Below are 9,873 nucleotides of genomic sequence, written 5' to 3'. Positions count from 1 at the left end.
TATAGGTAGTAAAGAAAATTCCAAACTATACTCAAGCTCTCTTTCCTCAGGGAGAACCTTAAAAATAAAACCACTTATCACTCAGTACCCCAGAAATACATCCTTTGTGTATCCAGACAGCAACCTGAAGAAAAGGCCATCCCCAGGTTACAGCCCTGACACTTGGACTTTCCCCAGCTTCCAAGGAAAACAGTGCCTTGAAGTGGGAGACTACTGAAATAACCAAGAGCAAAATTAGAAAATATTTACTATCTAAGGCAGAGCAGTCACCGGAGTGATGAGGACCTCACTTCTGGAGCAGAGTCCAAAACAAAGCCAGGGGAGACAGAAAACTCTCCTGATTTCAAGCCCAAGTCAGGAAGGTCTCAGCAGTAACTGCAGCTAAAGATCAGCAGAATTACCAGTGTGCAGGATTAGTAGTTTGGCACTTAAAAAGGGTCCAAAAGCTTCTCCTTCCTTTTGTCTTGCACAGTGGAGTCTTTCCTTGCATCCCAATTCCTAGAAGCAATCTCCTTAAAGGCAATACAGAACCAGCCCCAGGCAGCAGTTCCACAGGAGGTGCCACAGCAGGGCACCAGGTCAGTGTCACCTGTGTCACTGCCCAGTGCAGACAGAACTCTGTGTTTCTGCCCAAAGCCACTGCACAGGGGGAGACCTGGAGGCAGAGCCAGGGCCTGCAGCTCCACAAGAGAAGGAACTTAATGCCCTAGTTTGGGCACTCATGTACAGCCACCTGCACCATGACAGTGAGACCAGGCAGGAGCTAAACCAAGCCCAAACCCCACATTCCAGCAGTTCCCAAACTAACACCCTGGACACCAAGAGCATCCTTGTGCTCCCCCCTCACTGGGCTGTGCCCAAACTGGGAGTTATGGACACGAGTCCTCTTTAAGGTACAGGCAATGACCCGCTAAGGAAAACACGAGGCGAGTTCCATGGGGTGAACATCCCTCCTGTGCCAGGCAGGAGCACGAGTCCCACAGCAGGGATGTCCCTGAAGCAGCCCACCCTTCCTCCTGGGAACAGTAGGATCCGGAGCCTGGACCAGGGCTCCTCCCAGCACAGACAGGGACTGCACAGGAGCAACAAATAAATACAAGAAACCCTTTTTTAATTCCCCCCCAGGTCTGTGTTTCCTGCTGGAGGGCAGCAGCTGAGTGTGCAGTGCCCACACACCTCAGCACAGACAGGGGACCCACCTCGCCCGACTGCCATGACCCAGCTGAGCATCAGCCTCAGTCACCAGAGCACTGCTCATGTCCCAGCTCTGCCTCCCCCACAGCAGCTGCTCCCCAGCTCCGACTGATTCCCAGGGGAGCTCCTGAACTAGAGAAGTTGGGCTGAACTTCCACATGCCCTCACTTCAGCTGATGCAGCTGCAGCACACGGGGCACCCGATGGCATTTCCTGTAGTTCCCCTTCCACAAGCTCCACATTTCACCTTTGCTTGGATACCCCAAAAGCTGCTCAACTCTGTCCCTGCTCTGAATCACACCTGAACTTTCACTGTAATAACAAATTTTAAAAAAAATCAATTTTCAAAGCAGGTGTTTTTGGACAGCCACTGGAGGGAACACCCTGCAAGCTTTCAGGCCAAAGAACACCTTCGTTGTTCCTTTGCAAGAAGTCCCCACTAAAAATAACTTTGCTCTGCACAGATTGGCTCAAGCTGCCCTTCACCTGTGGTGAGTGGGCTGGGGGATGATGCAGGTTTGCCACAAAACCAACGGTGCCAAGATTGTCCCCCCAGCCCAGACTGCCCCAGCTGCTCACACAGCACCCGCTGCCCTGGCCAAGGAGGGCCCACGGGACCCCAGGAAGACTTGGACAGTCCAAACCCAGGAAGCTGCACCTTCTGGTTTGGGATGGATGCTCCCAACACAGTGAGTATTGTCAGAAACAACACAATTGGCTGATCTCTGAACTGTGGGGTGACACTTGTGCCCATCTGTTGAAGGGTGAACCAGAAGGTTTCCAAAGGCAGGGGCACTTCTCAGCCCACGTCCTCCCCGAACAACCGAGAACCAATATCGAAATTCCAGCTACTCTCTGAACATTTCCCACCCAATCCCAGTTTGTTCTTGCACCCATAGCACAGCCTTGACAGGAAGGGAAATGGCTCCATGTCCTGTGGTTGTGTTTGCAGTTCCCTGCCAGGAGGATCCACCAGAACAGTCAATGCCACCACTGCAAGCCCCAGAGCCCTCTGTCATCCCAACACTCAGGAACAGCACCAGGCAGAGAGGAGAACACTCTGCTGGGATCTCACTGACTGTAGGTTTGTGCCATGTTATTTAACACCTCCTGACCCCACAACCCTTCAAAGGGGACAGAAACATCTCCCTCAGCTTCAAACAAGGCTCCAACCAAGCTCCAACAGCCTCACTCTGACACCACCTGGGCAGCACCAGGTACCAGGTGCATCCCACAGGGACACGGGGGAGGTTCGGTCTGTCCCCCCCAGCAGCAGCTTCCACTCAAACTCCCCAGCTCTGAGCAGCACCAACACCGGCCAGTGCCTGTAGGACAGTCACAGTTTCTGGAGTTTAAAATGAATCCCCAATCTCCACTCATCTCATCTCATCTCATCTCATCTCATCTCATCTCTCATCTCCCATTCGCTCTGCAAACACGTGGCAAGGATTTGCTGATGAAGTCTAAGAACAGACATCTCTAAAGTATCATACTTCCACCCACACCCACGAACAGCTACTTGAAAAAGCAATAAAATAAACATTCACATCTGCTTATTTAATAGCATTATTAACAACCCAGTGCATTTGTCATTTTTTTCCAGAACCCTTGAACAAGCGCCATTAGATTTAAAATCTTAAACATTCTTTAAAAGTACTTTAATTCACAGAAATCTTTGTTTCTAATATACAGTAGATGGTTACTTTTTAAAATCCATTCTCTTTTCATATAATCTCAGTATCTGACTATACAATAACTTTCTATCTATAGCGTCTTCATGTTTTCCAGTCCAGCTTGCCTGTGCTTTAGGAATATAAAACAAAAAAATAATAAAGTTCTATCCACAATTTTACTAAGGTCATTTCCATAGTTCTCATGTAAAGCTTCTCTTGGAAAGTGCAGTATACACATGTAATGATACAACACACTTAAGCAATACTTTTATTATTAAGTGTAGGTTTTAAAAGAAGAGTAATGTAGAGACACAACCGATGGGAGATCTATGTACAGAACTGGTTAAACGGAGAGTTGGGGGGATGGAGAGAGGAAAAGGAGGAGTCACAAACTTGGGTCTCTTCCCTTCTCAGCGAGGTCAGCACAGACATTCAGTCGCTCGAACTTTCGCACGTGGGAACTGCACTGTTACTAATACAGCTACAAACACAGACACGGGGAGAGCAGGAAGCTGGGAGAGTCCACTACAGAGGGAGGGACAGTCCTTCTGGGCAGAGAGAGCTCTCAAATACAAGATAGAAATTCCGCACTTCGGGATAAGCCAAGGAAAATGAGGTGAGCGTATCCAGCAAAGTTGACCAACTAAGCATGTGGAGGGAAAAGAAAAGGGAAACCCCATCGAGCTGTAGCAGCACTGATTTCAAACCACCTGAACCAAGTGCATGCGTGTTCACAGAGACCGGGGAGAAGGGCCCACAGGAACCTCTGCTACTGAAACAGTGGGTCCAGACTGACCCGGGTGCACCACAGCAGTCACGGGAGAAAGGGGAACCCAGAACAGATATCAGAGGCTGGACCAAAACCGGGACTGAAAACGGACAAAACGACCGCAGGACAATTTGTTTCATACACAATTTACAGTAGGTCAGGGGGATTTTTTTCTTTCCAGTCAAACACAGAAATCACAGAAAATACATCTGCTGCTGCCACAGTGCCCTTTTCACCCAAAAAAAAGGTCAACAAAACGCCAGTCACAGCCATACTCACATGGATTTGGTTCAAAACCTTGTTACGTTTCACCTAGGGTCATGTCTGCAGCTTTAACAATATGGGTTTTTTCCTTTTTTTCTTTTCTCTTTTTTTCCTTTTTCCTGGTTTTCCCTCCCCCAGGAAGTGCAGTTCATTCCCGAGCAGGATTGTTAAACAGCAAACCATGGGCTGGGGGCAGCTGGAAAACTCTTCATCTGCACCATCACCAGAGTATGGGCTGGGCTGTTTCAGAGGAACTCGGGGCTTCCTCCTCCTCTGAAGCCAATTCAGAGCCATGAGCTCTCCTGACCTTAATCCTGCAGGTGAGGGACGTCCCCACCACTGTCCCCCGGGCCCTTCCTCCTGCCCATCCAGTGAAAACAGGGACAAGCCCAGACCCAAAAGCACAAAGCAGAGGTTGACCCACACCGTGCCCCCCTGCTCTGGGCAGGGGAGGCTCTTGCAGGCAGGGTCCCAGAGCAGCTGCTGTTCCCTGCTCCCCACGGTGCTCCCTGCACACGGGCTACGGGGAGGGCCAGAGGAACCAGAGCAGGCGTTCAGAGCTTTAGGGAGGACAGGCTGCCTGGAGAACTGAGACAGAATCCTTCCCAGGCCATGGGAAGACACGAGAAAGGTGGGTGACTGTCTCCTGTTGGCAGATTTTTCTTTTAATTAATAAAAAAAAAAAAAAAGAGCAAAGCCCCAAAGAAGCACAACGGGAGGAAACTCTTCTGGTAACGGGACGGAGGGTTGGGTACGGGACAGAAACTGCGGCTGCTACTGTGCCACTGCTACAGGTCTATGAGCTGATCCACCAGCAGTAAAGACCTGGCTATGTTGGGAAGACTGGACTCAGAGCTTCCACTGTTGTTTCTAGAATGCCCACCTGAAAGTGTGAGAGATAGGAATTCAGTATTGAACAGGACACACACACACGACAGTTTCAGAAGTTCAAGATCAAGCAAGAAAGAAAAAAGGCAAAGCAAAACAGAAAATTGGCTCAAGCTCTTCTCATTACTATCACAACAGCAACAACAGCCCCTCCTTGCTCTTCCACCCTCTCCCCCCAAACCATCCAGCACAGCAGCCAACAAATCCCTACAAACACCAGCTCCTTCCCCAAGGTTTATCCAGGCTGCAGAATCCTGTCCTTACTAAAGGGTCACTGAAGGAATTACAAGGACTCCCACAACCTAAAGACAGTTCAGAGTTTTAAATCTTGAAATTTAGTTGCTATTTTAAGAGCATCTTTGGTTTGCAGTTGCTTCCAGGAGAGCTGAGCTCTCATGGGGCTTTCTGTAACTGGGACCTGGACACATAAGGAAAGGATCCCAGAACAGGTAGGGTTGGAAGGGACCTTAAAGACCATCTGGTTCCAAGATGGTCTCAAGATGCTTCTCTGTACTCAAGGCAGCTTATCCTGGCCCAGATTTGGGAGAAATCTCCTCTGACTTCCAGCAGGAGCAGGGTTTGTAATGTCTGAACTGTGTCTAACAAGTCTTTGAAAGCCAACACTGGTGCAGAGCAGGGGCACAGCACATTCCTGCTGGGACCAGAAGTGGGAGCTAAGGAAGCCAAAAAGTTCTGTGATCAAACTGAGGAAAAAAAAAAAGAAGAGCCCTAGAGTTGTCTTTAAACCTCCACCAGTACATCAGAAACTGTAATCAAAACTTTTCAACAATGTGACCGCAGAGACAGGACCCACTTCACTGAGCAGGTTGTGAAACAGTGCCTGATTCTGTCCCTGAAGAGCTAAAAACACAGTACTGTTGTGGCTTTAAGCCAAAAGTACTGCTGCTCCTCCACACCCCTGTGTGAGGCTGGAAGTGCTGGCCAAGAGCTCCTCAACTGAGGGGACACCACAGTCTGAAGTCCCACAGACTCTCCTGCTCAGAGCCCTTCAAAGGAGGTGGGGACCATCAACCAAACCTCACACTCAATTCCCACAAGCACCTTTGAAAAAGCCCCAATTTCAGCAGGAGTTTGGGGATTATAAAGGATCATTATCATCATCATCATCCCTGTTTGTTGTTCCTCATGCCAAACTCACTCAAAAGCCAAAGGATCTCCTTTATTGGCCTGGACAGCAAATGGGAAGGTGGGAGAGCAGAGTTCTCCCAGCACCTCAGCCAGAGGCGTCTATGCTCTCCTGGCAGGCTGGGAGCAATGACCTCATGGGATCTGAAATCCTTGCAGTTCTTATCTTTTTGGACATGGAATCCTCTCCCAAACAGAGAACCTACAGAAATTTCAAGGCCAGTGTATCTCAGAGACAGACTAAGCTCCCTAAATACCACACTGATGTATCTACAGTTTAGGGTTAGTCACACCTGCTGCAGCACCACTGCCCCAGAACTAACTTATATGTTCACTGTTTTCTTTTCCTCCTTCCCTTTTTCACCCCCACAACCTGGCTTACCTTGTGAATTTTTGGATATCAACACTGGAATTGGGTCAAACTCATCTTCTGTCACTTTTTCAGAGCCCTCAGGAGCATCAAAGCCTGATATCAGGTTAGTATCTTCTGCAGCATAGAAGAGAAAGAGAGTAAAGAAGCAAAGACAGCAGAGAGGCTGGTTAGCATTGCCAGGAAGGGTTAGAACATCTCTATGTTTTCAGAGACAGGGTTTAGAAGTAGGAGTTTCATTTAAAAGGTGAAATAAAGTTGGTAAGTCTGGGTAAGAAGGTGGAGAGCCAATTAAATACAGAAGTAGACGGGATAAAACCAAACCAAATGAAGCAAGCCAAGTCACAAGAGCCAGAACAAAATCTGGCCAGTCTGAAGGCTCAGCTGGAGAGTTCAGAGCTGTGGCAGAGGCCTGGGGTTAAACTCCCAAGGACTGAAGGTGTTCTTTGCCATTAGCATGGTCTGAGAGCACAGTCTGGCTCTCTGGCTCCCAGTTCTCAAGCACAGGGAGAGGAAAAGGGCTGGGGAAAAAAAGAACACAGAGAAGAAATTCCCATCATCTCTGAGACAAACCCATGAGCATTCACCCACAGCACTAAAACAGCAAGTGAACATGAAGTCAGATTTCCAAGGAGTTTACACACCTGAAAATGTAACCAGATTTAAAGGCCCCTCGAGCAGCTCTGAGAGAAAAATCCACTGATTTCCAACCATGTCAGCCACAGCTCCACACTTGGTGGGAGGAACTTTCAACCATCTCCAGAGGAGATAAAACATTTATCCACCTTATCAGGCAATTATGTACCTTCAGAGGCTCCCTCACTCACTGTGCATCACTGCTTGTCACTTCAGACACCTAAAACACCTTCCAAAATCTGCTCCTCAATTCCTACGTGAAAAGCCCAGCAAGGACACACACAAGCTGATGGTTTTCACAGAACAGGAATGTTCCTGTTGGACTCCTACTGGGGAAAAAAAGCTCTTTACCCAGAGCTGACAAAGATGTTAACAGGTTTGGGGTTGGCTAATGCAAAAAACCACTTGTGGAACTACACTGTGCTCTGGAGGATCACATCCAGGAAGGACAAACCTCAGATCACAGATTCAGTTAGGCTGGAGAAGACCTCAAGTCCAACCTATGACTAAACACCACATCCTAACCAGACCATGGCACTGAGTGCCATGTCCAGCCCTTCCTTAAAATGTTCCAGGAGAGCAGTGCCAAGAGTCAAACACACAAAGGTGCTTCATCCTAACGGGAAGTCTCATCTTGTCATCACTCTGTCCCTGGAGAGATTTGTTTGTGGCTCTTCCCAACCTACCTGGGAGCCTCTGCAAGCATCCATTTTCCAGGGCATTTACACCCCCAGCTGCTCCCAGCCCCAGAGGTGCTGCACAAGGTGCTGAAGGAGCACACAGAATCATAGAATCATAGAATCAGCTGGGTTGGAAGGGACCTCTGAGATCATCAAGCCCAACCCTTGATCCAACCCCGCCGTGGTTCCCAGCCCATGGCACTGATGCCACGTCCAGTCTCATCTTAAAAACCTCCAGGGATGGAGAATCCACCCCTTCCCTGGGCAGCCCATTCCAATGGCTGAGCACCTTCTCTGCAAAGAAATTCTCTCTAATCTCCAACCTAACCCTCCCCTGGCACAGCTGAAGCCCGAGCCCTCTTGTCTTGCTGATGGTTGGGTGGGCAAAGAGACCAACCCCCAGCTGGCTCCCCCCTCCTGTCAGGGAGATGCAGAGAGTGAGGAGGTCTCCCCTGAGCCTCCTCTTCTCCAGGTTGAACAGCCCCAGCTCCCTCAGCCTCTCCTCACAGCACTTGTGCTCCAGTCCCTTCCCCAGCCTTGTTGCTCTTCTCTGGACCTGCTCCAGCCCCTCAATGTCCTTCCTGAGCTGAGGGCCCAGAGCTGGACACAGCACTCCAGGGGTGGCCTCACCAGCGCTGAGTCCAGGGCAAGAATCACCTCCTTGGACCTGTTGGCCACACTGTTCCTGAGCCAGGCCAGGATCCATTGGCCTTCTTGGCCACCTGGCTCACGTTCAGCTTCTTGTCAATCCAAAGTGCAGCTCAGCTCTGCACTATCCTGAGGAGAGGGAAAGGCTGGAGAGTGTCCCTGCTTGGGTACAACCCCTCCAAAAGCACTGGAGCTCAGCTCAGTGCCCCGTGTCACCAGCAGGAGAAAAACCCTCCCCTCTCACACACACAGCTCAGGGCTGAACCAGCAAAAGCAAATTTAGGGCCTCTGAAGGCTGAGCACAAATTCCAAGGCCAACAAACAGCCCAGTGATGGACAAAGGAAGGATCCTGTGGAATGGCTGGAGCACCAGACCCTACTGGGAGCAGGGCTGCTCTTCCAGCCCTCCTGGTCCCACTGGGAACAGGCAGAGCTGCAGCTCCACAGGCGGATGGTGCCCAGGGACAGCAGCTCCTGCCCCAGGGGGGTTACACATCATCCCCTCCAGGACTGGATAAACAAATCAAGGACTAAGACTGATGCACAGTTAATAACCACACCCAGAGCTAGAGAATCAGGGGTTGAAAACAAGCCATAAATTAGTTCTGGAAGTTATTTTAATAACTTGCCCCCCCACCCCCTCTCCTGTGCTAACAGAGCCTCATGTTCTCATCAAACATGATCCTTTCCCATCCCAGAGGGAACAGCAGGGCAGCCTGGGAGGGCCCCACAGGAGCCTGTTAATTCATTTTCTCATTAAGCCACACCAACAACGATTGGGCTTTGCTGTGTTCCAGGAGGGAGCAGGAACTGCTCCACACACAGCTCAAGCCATTTACACAAAATAAAGTGGCCCAGAAGTGTATTACAGCACTGAGCAATTAGAACAACTGCTTGTTTAACCCAAAAGCTCTGTGGAACACACAAACTCATTCTGAAGTGCCATCAAGTGTAAAAATTGATTACAGACTGTTTTCACAGCAATTCCTCTGAGGACAGATCGCTTCTGTTCCTATAGGGATACTCACCAAAGGAGCTGAGCACAACCCAGCACCAAGGGGCACCCAGAAATCAACACTGCTGCTCTGGGCCTCTCTTTTCAAGGCAATAAATAGCCCAGAAGTCCAGGCCTTCCCTCCCAGCCGGGTATTATCCAATATTCCCTGCAAGCCTGGCTTAGGTGAGTCAGCCCCCAGCCCCTGTCACTGCCCCCGGGGGACACAGGCCCTTCTCAGAGCTGCTCCAGCCCAGGACAGGGATGGGCCAGAGCAGGAGAAGGTCCTGTGCACACCCCACTCCAGCTGACAGTTCCTCACAGCATTCCTGTGCCCCTGCTCCAGCCATGGAGAGGGCCTGGATTTCGCTTGGGAAAAAGAAAAGCCATGTGAGCACTGCCCCAGCTCCAGGGTCCCCCAAGTCTTGTTTACCAATGGCCAGAGAGCAGAGCTGTGATCACTGCCCAGCACTGCACAGCTCCAGCCCAGCACTGCTGCACTGCCAGGGCTGGCCTGAGCTCCTGGGATCACCACACACACGCTCTGCTTCTCCTCTTCCCTCTGCTTTGTGCTCCCAGGACGCTGTTCCCTTTCTCAGCTGGACATTGCA

General features: G+C 50.1%; 1 protein-coding gene across 7 annotated transcripts in view; it reads right to left on the bottom strand.

Moving 5' to 3' along the window:
• The window catches only part of AAK1 (AP2 associated kinase 1), an 80,877-nt gene that overhangs the window by 5,942 nt on the left and 65,062 nt on the right, over positions 1-9,873 (bottom strand). For 2 of the 7 annotated variants that reach the window (XM_032712624.1, XM_032712623.1), the window contains 2 exons: positions 6,317-6,421; positions 2,731-4,783 (listed from right to left, as the gene is read on the bottom strand). The exons of the other annotated variants lie outside the window; for them this stretch is intronic. In XM_032712624.1, the coding sequence (XP_032568515.1) occupies positions 4,689-4,783; positions 6,317-6,421 (200 nt within the window). In that variant the 3' untranslated portion in view covers positions 2,731-4,688. Of the gene's footprint in view, positions 1-2,730; positions 4,784-6,316; positions 6,422-9,873 lie in introns of those variants that run through there. 7 annotated transcript variants of the gene reach the window in all.

The sequence above is a fragment of the Chiroxiphia lanceolata genome, chromosome 28 (assembly GCF_009829145.1).
Source record: "Chiroxiphia lanceolata isolate bChiLan1 chromosome 28, bChiLan1.pri, whole genome shotgun sequence".
Lineage (NCBI taxonomy): Eukaryota > Metazoa > Chordata > Aves > Passeriformes > Pipridae > Chiroxiphia > Chiroxiphia lanceolata.
The sequence above is the reverse complement of the archived record's forward strand: the minus strand, read 5'-3'. Positions and strand labels throughout refer to the sequence as shown.